We start from the raw sequence: 15,641 nt of genomic DNA, 5'->3' as shown, positions 1-15,641 counted from the left end.
ACCTGAAAACATAACATTATCCCTCCTCCATTCTGCTTTACAGTTAGCACAAAATAGTCAGGAAAGTAGTGTTTTCTTGCATTCACCAAACCGAGAATTCTCCATAAGATTGCCAGATAAAGAGGTGTGGTTTATCACTCCAGTGGTGGCAGCTTTACATCACTCCATCCAACACTTGTCATTGTGCTTGGTGATGTAAGGCTTTCATGCAGTTGCTCGGCCATGGAAACTCATTCCATGTCAGAGAAGGTTTGGAATCTGCAGTTATGAAATCAGCAGAGCGTTGGGGACCCGCTCTACGACTTTATGGTTTACCACGTTGTCGCCAAGTTGCTGCAGTTCCTTTCACTTTTCAATAATGGCAGCCAGAAGTATTTGTGAAATATTTAGGAGGGAAGAAATTTAATGCACTGACTTGTTACACCGGAGACATCCTATTACAGGACCACACTGGTATCAGTGACCTCTTTAGAACCTCAAGGAGTAAGATGTGTGTCCCAATACTTTTGTCATTTAGTATATGATCACTGTGGGATCCAACCGAAACGGGGGTCTCAATATCCCTTGTATGAAATGAGCGGCAGTGTTCATACTTAACTACCAATCCATTCACTTCTATTTAACTGATTGAGCCGCTATCTTCATGAGTGTCATAAAAGTGAATAGGGCATGGGTCAAACATGGCCAATAACGTGGTTGGACCTCCAGAAATTATACACTTTCACTTATACTTGGATAGGTGAAAAATATAATTAGCGAAGAAAAGCTCTTTGGCTTCATTTACTTTGATAACTTGGGCCAAAAGCCATTTGGAAGGTAGAGAAATTAGAAATCTCCCGACTCCTGAAGGAAAAACCCCTCTAAAGAAAATCTCTATGGAACAGACCTCCAGGAAACCACGACTAAAGGACTAGTAATAGATGTCTGTCAGGAGTTAGTCATTGAAAGCAATCACTTGTGCTAAATTTGCAGGCACTAACCAGCCTACACAGTAGAAATCGACCACTACAGCCAAGTATTATCTAATGTCTATGGGGCCGCTTGGTACAGTACCAACTGAGTGGAAACAGGTTTCCATATCTAACAATACAATTTACTGTACTGTATCAGATCAATAAATTATAGAAGTATTATATCATGTGAAGATCTGGAGGGCAGAAGGCCATGTAACAAAGCTGCAAATACGATGAAAACAGCACTGGAACATCTCATCTAATGATTATCTATAGGGCCACAACGTGACCCACAACTGTCACCCAGAAAATCCTAACCTGTTGATCACTTCAATGTAAATTGCATGCAACTGGATCTCGCATGTGTGTCTGTAATTTGCCTGTTTCTTTTCTACAGCTAAATCACAGCTATAAAATAGTCGCACAACAGCAAGTCTCAGAGACGTGGCACAAAGGTTTCTGGTCGCACTGTTAAGCCTTATTCTGGTTTGAGGATATTACCATATATTTTACCCAATATAATTTATTACATCACATTTTTGCAGAATGCAGGTGTTGTCCAATACAGAACAAAAATTAAGGCATGGATGCACTTAGAATAAAAAATGATGGCCTGCTCCCCTTCCAGCCCCTCTATAAATCTATCTTAAGCCACGGCCAAGGTCTGCAGCGGCTCCAGAAGAGAGTTCAGCTCCGCGAGGTTGTCATAAGACCTCTACAAACTATGACTGGCCGCAGGTCAGTTACTTAGATCAGCACGCCATCCGAGAAATACCTTGTAGTCACCTGACTATTGTGGCCAATCACAGGCCCCATCGAGCCTGTAATGTTCCAAAAAAAGTGGCCATCACTTCCAAAGCCTCAGGAATGAATGGCCTGTGCTCGATCCATGGAAGGGGAGTATACCACCGTTTTTTTATTTTAAATGCACCCATGGCTTTAATTTTTTTTTCTATATTGGACAATCCCTTTTTCAGTACAAGCTTCAAAAATGTAATGCAATAAATAATATTGGGTAAAATATGCTGTCATTTTCATAAATTATGTGAGGGCTACACAGTGCTACCAAAGCCATTTGTACCACTTCTCTGTGGCTTGCTGTTCTGTGACATCCTCTTTAAATCTGAATTTTACTGTAATCGTCTGTTGAAGGTTTTTGTTACGTTTTTACCTTTCATTGTGCCAATATAGATATTTTGCCAATATAGTCCAGTATTCTTTCCTGTGATCAGGTTATACAGCACTAGTGCTGAGCTCACAGGGTTCAGCCACTTACCTGTGTTTTTCGGATGCGCAGATCGGCAGAGGAGCGGTTCATGGCCTCTTCCTGTTCAATGCTTTGTTCAATATCTAAAAGAAGAAAAATCATGGGTTTTAGTTTATCCTTTCATATATTTTTGATTGTCAGCAGGAGAAATATGTATAGTTTGCTTCAGTTTTTAGTGTTAGTTCACACACTGGCATTAAAACAAACCTGTTTCAGGTAACTTCAGAATAAGCTCATTTCTGGTTATATTACATCAGTACATCTACTTTGTATTATTTAAACCTATCTTGTCACATGTATATATCTGGTGGTGTATTAGGAGTGATGTCTTATTGTACTTAGTAGGTCGCGGTTTGATTCTCGCCTTACGTTCATGGCCCCACTATCAGTATTCGGTCAGTATTTTTTCTCAGGAGTGGGAGACAAAACCAGGTAGAGAACAATCAGAGAAAAGGTATAATAGAAACAAGTCACCTATTCTGCATTTATCACCCTCTCCTGGTTTTGGCTCCCACTCCTGAGCAAAAATCCTGACTGAATACTGATAGTGGGGCCCTGGCCTTAGGCTTCATTCAGACATCCATTTTTTTCAGGTATGAGAAAAACACTTTTAGCTTCATCAGTGATTTTATTCAGAATTTCATCAGATTTTCATCAGAGTGGCATCAGAGTTTGGGCTGAATTTGGCCTGAGTTTCATCAGTTTTTCTTGAATGAGAAAAAATAAACTTTTCTTCACCTTCTCTTATCTAGCAGCCTTGAAAAACGTACACCACACAGGTATCATCCGAGTGCTGTCTGATTTTTTTCACAGACCCATAGAATAGCACTGCTGATCTTGATCCGACACTCGGATCAATATCGGTCATGTCTTCGCAATTTTATGCGCACCACTTGATCCGCAAAGAAAAAATCGGACATGTGAACAGCCCCATAGACTATACTAGGTACAAGTTCTATCCGTGAAAAACCGGGAAAGAACTCGTACCTGAATATCTGACATCTGATTGAGCCCTAAAGGTTGGACTGCAGCCAATCTCTAACAAGCTCCATAAACTCCTATGTGGTAAATGAATGCTATTCAGTCTCCTTGCACATAATAATAATATTAAATACATTCGGACTGATCTGTTTAATATTATTGAAAGTGTTAAGAGCAAATTAACAATTGAAGTGTTGCTGAGCGCACACAGTAATTGTTAATAGATGTATCTGGATAAAACTTTTTCTAACAGCTGTTTCTTGGGAGCCGTGGTCTGAATACACTGCATCTATTCAATAACCAGTTGATTGTTTCCTGCACTTCAAGACTTGGGCTAAACAGTGATATTTTGTAGCACTACTTTCCTCAAAAAGAGGAGAGGGGTTCGACACCCAGCAGTCCCACTGGTCAGCTTATATCACCTTCACCCAGCCAGATGTAAAAGGTATACGGAGCAGAACACCGTAACTCCATATACTGTACGCGTAGTGACAGCTGCCGGGTACTGCATCTCAGCTCCTATTGAAGACAAGAATAGACTTTCACGTGTTCTAAGCAGGGGAGGTTAAATTATATCCACGCATTAGGTTAAAGGGGATGTCCAGCCTTAGGCTACAAGTCTGCAGTAATTCTATGTGACTGCAGACTTTTGAATCCTCATACTCTGAGGATTTTTCAATGCCCGCACCGTCAGCGGTGGGTGCGTGACCGCAAGTATCCAATTTGCATACATGAGGTCACGTGCTGACTAGACATTCAGGACCTCGCTCAATGCAAATCTGTCAAGTGATACCCATGTATCACGTAGTATCAAGGGACTGTGGGCATCTTCCTGATCCCTCGAACTAGGGGCGCCCTAGTCTATCCCTGTCCACTGGATTACTCCTGAAGGTGGAGACGCCGGGTTCTTGTACCTACCTATGCTCCTAACTTAACCCTTATCTGATCCCTCCCCCACCCAGAGAGGTGAGGGGCCGAAGTGTAAAGAAAACCACTGACCGAACAGACCGGGATAAAAGAAAACTACAATCATACAAATACACTCACAAAAAAACAGAGTGGGAAACAGAGGAGGTATAGGAAGGGGAAACCAAATGTGAGAGAATAAGGACAAACATGCAAACCAACTCCACACTGAAATCTCCTGGAAAAACTCTCCAGACGCCTGCTCCAAACACTGAACTTTCTCCTTCAACACCAAACCAGGAAGTAGAACTATCACTGGCAATCCCCAAGTGGCGAGCATATATACCAGAGGAGAGTGGCCAACACAGAACAGCTAAGACAATTCAGGATGGAGAGCTCCAGGAGATCAACTGAACTGATTAACCCTTGCAATTACAACAAGGAAACCTACATGGTTTAATAGGATGGTGAAACAGTTCTAATAAGTGCAGGAGTTCGTGTAACCAGACGCTGCGATCGTCTGACCGCACTCTGTCGCGGTATCCCCGTGACACCATGTTTCTAGACAAAAAAAGTGTTTAGTAAGGTGCACAAAATGTCTTAAACCTTGAATGCCTGTGCCACACTGCATGCACACCTGAATTTTGGCACTTTTCTATTAGTAAATCTGCTGTAGCGTCGGCGTCCCTGCCTCCTGCTAGGCAGGGACGCTGTTCCCCTCACCTCTCCACTCCGTGCCCGGCGTCCTCCTCCCGCTCTGCTGGCAGCGCGCGCTGCTTCCCGGCCACTGTGCTTAGGGCGCACGCGCGCGCGCTCCCCCTCTCTTAAAGGGGCCGCGCGCGCCATCCTAAGGAGTCCCCGGCCAATGGCCGGAGGACCTCATCATATATAAGGCACCTCCTCCAAAATGGAGGTGCCCGAGCAATGTTGTTGCAAAGCCTTCACTCTGCTTCAGCCCTCAGGTCCCGTTACCAGTTACCTGCCAGTCACCTGCCAGATTCCTGCCTGTTACCTGCCAGTCACCTGCCAGATTCCTGCTTGATACCTGCCTGATATCCGTTTACCTGCTTGCAAGCCTGCGGTCCGACGGTCTGCCTTCCGACACCTGTCAGTCTGTCTATGGACCAGCCTGCCCGCTCACCTGGGAGCGCTCATCTGCTACCTGCCTGCTAGCCTACCTGGAGGCTCCGCTGTCACTTGCCGTGACCACCTGCCTGTCCAGAGACTCCTGCCCGCTCACCTGCTACCTGCCTGCTAGCCTACCTGGAGGCTCTGCCATCACTTGCCGTGACCACCTGCCTGTCCAGAGACTCTTGTCTGCTCACCTGGGTGCGCTCACCTGCTACCTGTCTGCTAGCCTACCTGGAGGCTCTGCCGTCACTTGCCGTGACCACCGGCCCGTCCAGAGACTCCTGCCCGCTCACTTGCTACCTGCCTGCTAGCCTACCTGGAGGCTCTGCCGTCACTTGCCGTGACCACCTGCCTGTCCAAAGACTCTCGCCCGCTCACCTGGAAGCGCTCACCAGCCACCTGCCTGCTGTCCTTCTACCCAGAGACTGTCCCTGTCACTTGCCGTGAGTACCCGCCCTTCTACCCAGAGACTGTCCCTGTCACTTGCCGTGACTACCTGCCCTTCTACCCAGAGACTGTCCCTGTCACTTGCCGTGACTGCCTGCCCTTCTACCCAGAGACTGTCCCTGTCACTAGTCGTGACTACCTGCCCGTCTTCCCCGGGAGCCACCCGCTTCCTTACAAGGACCGCCCCCTTGTATAGTTGCTCAGAGGTTCCGCCTCCCAGACCCGTTACAGTTTGCTCGGACCATGGAACCCAGTGGCACCCAAGCTCCCTCGCTCTCGGACCTATGTCATGAACTGTCCCGTCAAAGGTCCCAACAGGAGTCCATCCTGAGTCATCTGCGGAATGTCAACTCTCGCCTGGACACTCTGACTGCACCACCAGCAACCACCGCTAGTGTCATGACTCGCAGCCCGGCAGCGCCGCTGCCCACCAATACCATGGCATCCTGCCCCGGACCCCGGCTTTCTGCAACCCCTCGCTTCGGAGGCGACCCCGCTCAAGCTCGGGGCTTCATAAACCAGTGCACCCTGCACTTTGAACTCCTGTCCCACAAGTTTATCTCCGACCGGGCCAAAGTAGCCTTCATCATGTCCCATCTCACGGGGGAGGCACTGGCTTGGCTAAATCCTCTATGGGAGAGAGGAGACCCCCTGGTGTCCAACCTGCCAGCCTTTCTCACGGCTTTCCGGAAAGTCTTCGACGAACCCGGACGGAAGACCTCATCCGCATCATCTCTGCTACGCCTCCATCAAGGAAATCTCACCGTGGGCCAATATGCCATACGGTTCCGTACCCTTGCTTCGGAGCTGGCCTGGGATAACGACGCCCTGGTGTCTGTCTTTTGGGAGGGTCTGTCCGGCCGTATTAAAGATGAACTTGCCGGTCGGGACATACCTACCACTCTCGACGACTTAATAACTCTTGCCACCCGGATTGACATCCGGTTCCAGGAACGCGCCAAAGAGGTCACCCGTGAGAGGAGGTTTCCACGTCTAGCCCCTACCTTTCAGAAACCTGTCACTTCTCCCGCTACTCCCCAGGCGCACTCACCCGAGCCTATGCAGGTCGACCAGACCAAGATGGTCAAAACCCGTCAAGAGTTACGCCGTGCCGAGGGGAGCTGCTTCTACTGTGGCAGTAAGGAGCACCGGATCCGTTCCTGCCCGGAGAGGTCGGGAAACGCCTGTGTCTAGGATCGCTCAGAGAGCGGTCTCTATCATCTGCAGGGAGAACCGTTATTTTGAACTAGCCCAACTTGACTCTGGAGCTGCCGGAAATCTCATTTCTCAGTCTCTGGTAGAGAAATACCGCATTCCCACCAAACTTCTAGCTGTACCCTTATCTGTCGCTGCCGTGGATGGGGGCCTCTTACCACATCCCATCCAACTCATCACCGAATCCATAACCCTGCAGGTGGGAATGCTGCACTCTGAGAGCATCTTCTTTCATGTTCTGCCTGGACTCTCTCACGCCCTCTTACTAGGCCTACCTTGGCTTCAGAGACATGCACCCGTGCTTGATTGGCAGACCGGAGAAGTTCTTCACTGGGGATAGGACTGCCATAAGACTTGTTTAGTTCCCGTCCATCCTGTCCGTTCTTCTCCTACTCCAGCCAATCTACCTGGTCTTCCGGCTCCTTATTGGTTGTATGCGGATGTCTTTAATAAAAAGGAGGCAGAGACATTACCCCCTCATAGACCATACGACTGCCCAATCGACCTGATGCCCGGCGCTACTCCTCCCCGTGGGCGCATTTACCCTTTGTCCGCTGCTGAGACCCGATCCATGTCAGAATATATTGAGGAGAATCTGGCCCGGGGGTTCATCCGGAAATCTACTTCCCCGGCGGGAGCAGGCTTCTTCTTCGTCAAAAAGAAGGACGGCTCACTCCGTCCCTGTATAGACTATAGAGGCCTTAACCAGATCACGGTGAAGAATAAATACCCCCTTCCGCTCATTCAGGAATTATTTGACCGTCTGAGGGGGGCTAGAATCTTCACCAAGCTGGATCTCCGTGGGGCGTATAACCTGGTCCGTATCCGTCAGGGGGATGAATGGAAGACGGCATTCAACACCCGGGACGGCCACTATGAATACCTGGTAATGCCCTTCGGTCTCTGTAACGCTCCTGCCGTCTTTCAAGAGTTGGTCAATGACATCTTCCGGGACCTTCTCTACTCCTGCGTAGTGGTGTACCTGGACGACATCTTGGTCTTCTCTCCGGATCTCCCCACACACCGGAGGGATGTTCGTCAGGTTCTGCTCAGGCTCAGGCAGAACCACCTCTACGCTAAATATGAGAAGTGCCTCTTTGAGCAGACCTCGCTTCCGTTTTTGGGCTACATAATTTCTCAGACCGGCCTACGAATGGATCCTGAGAAACTGTCTGCCATCGAGAAGTGGCCTCGACCAGAGGGGTTGAAGGCTATTCAGCGGTTCCTGGGCTTCGCCAACTACTACCGCCTCTTCATACCGCAGTTCTCTTCCCGGACTGCCCCTATCTCTGCGCTCACCCGTAAGGGCACTAATCCCAGAGAATGGTCGCCCAAAGCAGAGGAAGCCTTTCTTTCCTTAAAACAGGCTTTCTCTTCCGCCCCGGTGCTGCATCGCCCGGACGGCAACAAGCAATTCTTCCTGGAAGTTGACGCCTCCTCCTCTAGAGCCGGAGCGGTACTTACCCAAAAATCGTCTTCCGGGAGAATGGTAACTTGCGGCTTCTTCTCCAAACTCTTCTCCTCTTCCGAGCGCAACTATTCTATAGGAGACCGAGAGTTATTGGCCATTAAGCTGGCATTGGAGGAGTGGCGTTACCTGCTCGAGGGGGCTCTTCACCCGGTAATAATTTACACAGACCACAAGAACTTGGCTTACCTCCAGAGTGCCCAGAGACTTAACCCGCGCCAAGCCCGGTGGTCATTGTTTTTTGCTCGCTTTGATTTTGTTCTTCATTTTCGCCCGGCTGACAAAAACATCAAAGCTGATGCCTTGTCCCGATCCTTCCTGGTGTCTGATCTTGAGGAGGAACCTAAACACATCATCGATCCCGCCAGAGTAATGCAGGTGGCCCCCGTGAGTCTAAATCGTCTCCCTCCCGGTAAGACGTTCGTAACGGTACCTGATCGGGAGAAGATCCTACACTGGGGTCACTCGTCTAATCTTGCTGGCCACGCCGGTCAGAAAAAGACCCTCCAGCTTATCACCCGGCACTACTGGTGGCCTACCCTGCACAAGGACGTAATAGACTTTGTTTCTGCCTGTGTGTCTTGCGCCCGCAACAAGGTTCCGAGACACCTGCCAGCCGGTCGCCTCCTTCCTCTTCCAGTACCTGCTGCCCCTTGGCAGCATATAGCTATGGACTTCATAACAGATCTCACTGTCTCTGCCGGTTGTACGGTCATTTGGGTGGTCGCTGACCGCTTTTCCAAAATGGCTCATTTCATTCCCCTGCCAGGCCTCCCGTCTGCACCCGAGCTGGCTAAAGACTTTATCCGCCACATCTTCCGTCTCCATGGCCTGCCCCTCCACATCGTGTCGGATCGTGGGGTCCAGTTCACCTCATGCTTCTGGAGAGCCACATGCAAGCTGCTAGACGTCACCCTGGACTTCTCCTCCGCATACCACCCACAGTCCAATGGTCAAGTGGAGCGGATCAATCAGATCCTGACCAGTTACCTCCGGCACTTCGTTAATGCCCACCATTCAGACTGGGTGGATCTCCTGCCATGGGCCGAATTCTCTTACAATAATCACGAGAGCGAATCTTCCTCCAAATCCCCGTTTTTTGTAGTCTTCGGTCAGCATCCTCGGATCCCATTTCCCGTCTCCACCTCGGTGGACAATCCGGCTGCGGAATCTCTCGTTAGCAAATTTTCCTCCATTTGGGAGAGTACCCGATCCGCACTCCTTCAGTCGTCCGAGCGGATGAAAAAACACGCTGACAAAAAACGCCTGGATCCTCCACAATTCCGTCCTGGAGATAAAGTCTGGCTCTCGTCCAAGTATGTCCGGCTCAAGATTCCTTCCTACAAGTTAGGGCCTCGGTTCATCGGCCCACTGGAAGTTATCAAACAAATCAACCCAGTGGCCTATAAATTGAAACTCCCGGCCAACTTGCGGATCCCTAACTCCTTCCATGTATCTCTCCTCAAACCCGTGGTACTTAACTCTTTTTCCAAGTCTACAGGTACGCCTCCTGCTCCGGTTTCCGCTGAAAACGAGTTTGAGGTAGAGAACATTCTGGCCACCAAAAGGGTAAGAGGAAAAACCTTTTTTCTGGTAGATTGGAAGGGGTTTGGTCCTGAGGAGAGAACTTGGGAGCCCCGGGAGAACATCCATGCCCCTCTCATCCTTGATAAATTTCTGTCTGGCCTAAAAAAGGGGGGCCTAAAGGGGGGGGTACTGTAGCGTCGGCGTCCCTGCCTCCTGCTAGGCAGGGACGCTGTTCCCCTCACCTCTCCACTCCGTGCCCGGCGTCCTCCTCCCGCTCTGCTGGCAGCGCGCGCTGCTTCCCGGGCACTGTGCTTAGGGCGCGCGCGCGCTCCCCCTCTCTTAAAGGGCCCGCGCGCGCCGTCCTAAGGAGTCCCCGGCCAATGGCCGGAGGACCTCACCATATATAAGGCACCTCCTCCAAAATGGAGGTGCCCGAGCAATGTTGTTGCAAAGCCTTCACTCTGCTTCAGCCCTCAGGTCCCGTTACCAGTTACCTGCCAGTCACCTGCCAGATTCCTGCCTGTTACCTGCCAGTCACCTGCCAGATTCCTGCCTGATATCCGTTTACCTGCTTGCAAGCCTGCGGTCCGACGGTCTGCCTTCCGACACCTGTCAGTCTGTCTATGGACCAGCCTGCCCGCTCACCTGGGAACGCTCATCTGCTACCTGCCTGCTAGCCTACCTGGAGGCTCCGCTGTCACTTGCCGTGACCACCTGCCTATCCAGAGACTCTTGCCTGCTCACCTGGGAGCGCTCACCTGCTACCTGCCTGCTAGCCTACCTGGAGGCTCTGCCGTCACTTGCCGTGACCACCTGCCTGTCCAGAGACTCTTGGCTGCTCACCTGGGTGCGCTCACCTGCTACCTGTCTGCTAGCCTACCTGGAGGCTCTGCCGTCACTTGCCGTGACCACCTGCCCGTCCAGAGACTCCTGCCCGCTCACCTGCTACCTGCCTGCTAGCCTACCTGGAGGCTCTGCCGTCACTTGCCGTGACCACCTGCCTGTCCAGAGACTCTTGCCTGCTCACCTGGGTGCGCTCACCTGCTACCTGTCTGCTAGCCTACCTGGAGGCTCTGCCGTCACTTGCCGTGACCACCGGCCCGTCCAGAGACTCCTGCCCGCTCACCTGCTACCTGCCTGCTAGCCTACCTGGAGGCTCTGCCGTCACTTGCCGTGACCATCTGCCTGTCCAAAGACTCTCGCCCGCTCACCTGGGAGCGCTCACCAGCCACCTGCCTGCTGTCCTTCTACCCAGAGACTGTCCCTGTCACTTGCCGTGAGTACCCGCCCTTCTACCCAGAGACTGTCCCTGTCACTTGCCGTGACTACCTGCCCTTCTACCCAGAGACTGTCCCTGTCACTTGCCGTGACTACCTGCCCTTCTACCCAGAGACTGTCCCTGTCACTTGCCGTGACTACCTGCCCTTCTACCCAGAGACTGTCCCTGTCACTAGTCGTGACTACCTGCCCGTCTTCCCCGGGAGCCACCCGCTTCCTTACAAGGACCGCCCCCTTGTATAGTTGCTCAGAGGTTCTGCCTCCCAGACCCGTTACATCTGCTCTGTTGTCTTATTAAGTGCATTTCCTCCAATAGTTAATATGTCTTCAGTTATACGTTTTCTGTGGTTCAGACTTTCCACAATGCTCACCATATCCCATTTAGGTTTCTGGATTGGATTAAATCACTTTAATTAACTGCTGCATATTGGGATCACTTATGCAGAATTTGTAATGATGTTTAATGCACAATGTTAGTGCCTTTATTTTCAAGACTTCCATCATCTGTATATAATTTGTGAACACACATACATAAAATAAATCACATAAGAAACCTACATAGACATGACAACATCGTCCCTGGCTCCGAGCCACTGTGCATGTGCTACCATACACTGCATTGGTATGTGCCATTGCTCTGCTCAGGGACATTCGTGTCACATGAATGAATAGACAAGGCAGGCAGCCCAGGCATTGCATGTTGTGGACAGTGGTAGCAAAGTTACTACGGGGGATATACAGGTACTTATCTATCATATCAGCATTTATCATGTGAGGTTTTTTTATGCCTTTTCCCCATAGCAAATTAGGGAGATACTAACATGAACGTTCGTTTATCCATCATAGAAATATATATCATAAAAAGTACCTTCTTTTTCTACTTTATTTTAAGCCTGTGTGCCCATGATGAATTTTTGATGCATAAAAAATACTGCATCTTACGGTTCCAGGAAAGTGGATGGGATTTATAGAAATCTCCTGCCCACTGTGTTTATTTTTTTGCAGTGTAAATTGACCTGCGGTGCATGTTTCAAATTTGCAGCATGTCAATTTCTCTTGTGGATACGCTGAGTTTTAGGCTGCGTGCCCACTATGCGTTTTTCAAGCGTTTTTGCCACGGAATTTCCACAGCGAAAACGCTTAAAAAACGCTTGGTAATACGTCCCCAAATACGCAGCATGTCCATTAATTTTGCAGACACTCAGCGTAATTGCCGCCATTGACTTGCATTGAATCGCTCAATATCCGCATCACTACATGTGCACATGCGGATATTAAGCGATTCAATGTGCGGATGGTACCCAGGTCTGGAGAAGTGGAGACTCTCCTCCGGACCCGGGTACCATAGTACCTGTAAAAAAAAAGAATTTAAAATAAAAAATAAAGATTATGCTTACCTTACGATGGCCCCGGCCTCCTAAGTGATGTGTCCGGTGTGTTGGGTGGCTCGCGATGGTCAAAAAGGACCTTCCGTGACGTCATTTAGTCCTGTGACAGGTCATGCGACCGCTGACGTTGGCGGTCGCGTGACCTGTCACATGACTAAATGACGTCATGAAAGGTCCTTTCACGCCACCGCGAGCAGTGCAAGAGACCAGATGCAGGGGAGAAAAGACCGGGGGCCATCGGAAGGTAAGTATACTGTAATCTCTATTTTTTATTTTTTACCATTCTTTTTTTTTTAACTATTACTTGGTCACACTATATAAATCCATGCCGGTTGCATGGATTTATATAGTGTGACCAAGTTGTCAAGCACTTTCCAAGTGATGCTAAAATCGCTTGGAAAAGCGCTTGATAACCCGCATGCGGAAATGCATGGGAAGAACGCTTGACAAACGCTTCTACCTGGCAGGAAAAACGCATGTAAAATCAGCATGCGGTTTTCCTGCCAGGGAGATGCAGAAAAAATATGCAGCATTTCTGCATCGTGGGCACATAGCCTTATGTCAAAATTTTCCCATATTCTTGCATTAGGTTTGGGAAAAAAAGCACCTGATTTTTAGTGAGTTTCTGCAGCTTCAGTCACCGCTCAGTACATAATGATCGGTGGTTGTAACCACGCCCGGCACTGACTGACAGCCGACTCTGTACTGATGCCCTGCTGAGCCGGCTGATAGCCAGTGCAGGGGCGGACTACTGCTGATGCTCACTGTATACTGAGTGGTGACTAAAGCCGTGTGGCCGTACATCTATGACTGAAAGCTCAAGGTTGCCGGGAGGGATAAAGTTAATTTCCTCCCGGTAACAGGGCTTTCAGTGCGGTGGCCTCTCGGCTTCTGAATGCTATTGATCTGCAGACTAATCCCATATCTTCAGGTTAAAAACATTTTTTTTACATGGCAGGTTCCTTTTAATAGGTTCAAAAATGGTGAAGAGAATCTGCAACATCAACATCAAAAATTCATTGTGGCAACATAGCCTAACTTTCCAGACACTGTAGTTTTTTTTTGTTTAGACACTTCTATATATATATATATTATCTTACTCAGATCAGAGCTCACAGCACCAAAGACAAGTTTCCTAACACTCCTCAAAGCTGCTTGACAAGAGAAGAAGAGAAGACTTTTATTAGGAGGAAGGATGGAGAGAGGTGGTGAGCACTCACTCTTCAGCTTGGAGCGGACCTTGTTGGCTGTCTTTTTGATGTCCGACATCAGCTCTTCCAGCTCTGCCTTGGTTTCTGTGGAGAGAATCAGCAGGATGAGAATAGGTGATGACAAGCAGCAGCTGTCCTATTATACACAGGAAGCAAGAGACATGGAGAGAGTGCAGATAGACCCACACGGGCGAGCAGTGCAGACGTGACATTAATAAATGAATACATTGCAGTGTGAAGTGGAGAACATTGTACCTGTAAGCGCATTTAACATTTCACCAATTTAGTATTTTACAAAAATATCTTATCACGAGGTGTTCCGATATTTTATAACTTTTCTTAAGTAACTTTTACGTTGTTTGGAAAGTGATATACCATAATATAAAAAAACATATATTAGAGAATAAACCATACTGATCAATGTTATCATTTTGTTTAGTAAGCACATCATACTAGATTTCAGACATCAGCCTTCAATGTTCTACTTTCAACAAAAGGAGGCTGAATGGCAGTGTGGCTGAGCTTTTCTTATAGGGTTATCCTCCGCCCTGCCTCCGACTACTGGAAGTGGAGCTTTGGAAACAGCTGAGAGTGGCTGATCTACACTTAGGTAGGTTTACACGATAGTATAAAAAATCTGTTTCATCCAGAATAAAATCCACTATTAATAATTTACAGGTGAATATTTATATCCAGTCACCACCAGAGATAACAACTGATTAATGGGGATGTCAGACCCTCCCCGTTCTAATATTGATGACCTATCTTATGGATAGGCCATCACTGTCATATGATTGGACAACTTCTTCATAGAAAAAGCACATAAGTATACATAATTTTTCCATGACAGTCCTAAAATTATTATAATACATATAATAGTACAAAGAATAGTGCATGCTGAGATGTGGAAAATTGCTTGTGTGCACTTGCACATACAGTAGGTTAATATTATTACTAACAAAATATGTCCACCTGAATAAGACCTTAGTCTCCCACACTGATAGCCACATGTAAAGTCCAACAGATATGGCGACCTTCTCACTAAATCTAAGGCTAAGTTCACACGACCGTATAAAAAATCGACAGTTTCCATCCAGAAAACTTGGACAATTTTTTCTCACTTGTCACCTGTGTGCAATCCACAGCTAATAATAATTTAAAAAGTTAAATACAGTTTAATTCTCTATGTTAAAGAATTGCAATGTATCAGTAAAAAAGCGCATGTTAATCTGTGGCTTCGCATGGTATGTTTTTTTTTTGCACACCCATTGACTTGAATGGGTGAGTCTCATCCGACACACTGAAGAAACTAGCGCATGCTGAAAATTTTTTCACACGCAGATTGGACTGGTGTAAAAAATCACTCATTTGCACTACCCCGCTGAAAAACATTAGTCCATGTACTGTCCATTTTTTAATGGAAAACACGAGAACCAAAATTACGCTCGTGTGAACCTACCTTAAAGGGGTGATCCGAAAGTAAGACATATTTTAATTCTGAATGCCTAACTATTTAATGTAATCACTTTTCTAATACACTGTAATTGAAAAAAATTCTCTATCGTTCTCTCTCTAACTACTTTATTTAATTTTTTTTTTACTACTTCCTCTTATGACGCTTCTTTTGAAAATCCCAGTGCATGTTGGGATAGTCAAAGCGTAATCACGGGCTGAGGCTGCAGTCACTGCTGCAGCGTCTGCCCCCAGATTGAAACAAAGTTTCATCATTGACGCCGGTTCAGGGGTTGGGCTAGTCCCCGCTCTGCAGAGCATGAGTCGGTTGTCAATTCCGACATATGCTCAGATGATTCTGTTAGTAGATGCTGTCACTACCTCTCCAGTAGAGTCACCCCAGCCGTCTTCAATTAC

General features: G+C 48.0%; 1 protein-coding gene across 3 annotated transcripts in view; it reads right to left on the bottom strand.

Annotated features, from left to right (window-relative positions):
• STX1A (syntaxin 1A) overlaps positions 1-15,641 on the bottom strand; it is a 190,421-nt gene that overhangs the window by 35,731 nt on the left and 139,049 nt on the right. For 2 of the 3 annotated variants that reach the window (XM_073667619.1, XM_073667617.1), the window contains exons 4-5: positions 13,782-13,856; positions 2,230-2,303 (exon numbers count right to left, since the gene is read on the bottom strand). In XM_073667619.1, coding sequence (XP_073523720.1) covers positions 2,230-2,303; positions 13,782-13,856 — 149 coding nt within the window. The remainder of the gene's footprint in view (positions 1-2,229; positions 2,304-13,781; positions 13,857-15,641) is intronic. The other variant, XM_073667618.1, reaches the window with a different exon arrangement.

The sequence above is a fragment of the Phyllobates terribilis genome, unplaced genomic scaffold, assembly GCF_046119375.1.
Source record: "Phyllobates terribilis strain yellow unplaced genomic scaffold, ASM4611937v1 Scaffold_2__4_contigs__length_985480577, whole genome shotgun sequence".
In the NCBI taxonomy this organism is placed as follows: domain Eukaryota; kingdom Metazoa; phylum Chordata; class Amphibia; order Anura; family Dendrobatidae; genus Phyllobates; species Phyllobates terribilis.
This window is presented reverse-complemented; position numbering and strand designations above follow the sequence as displayed.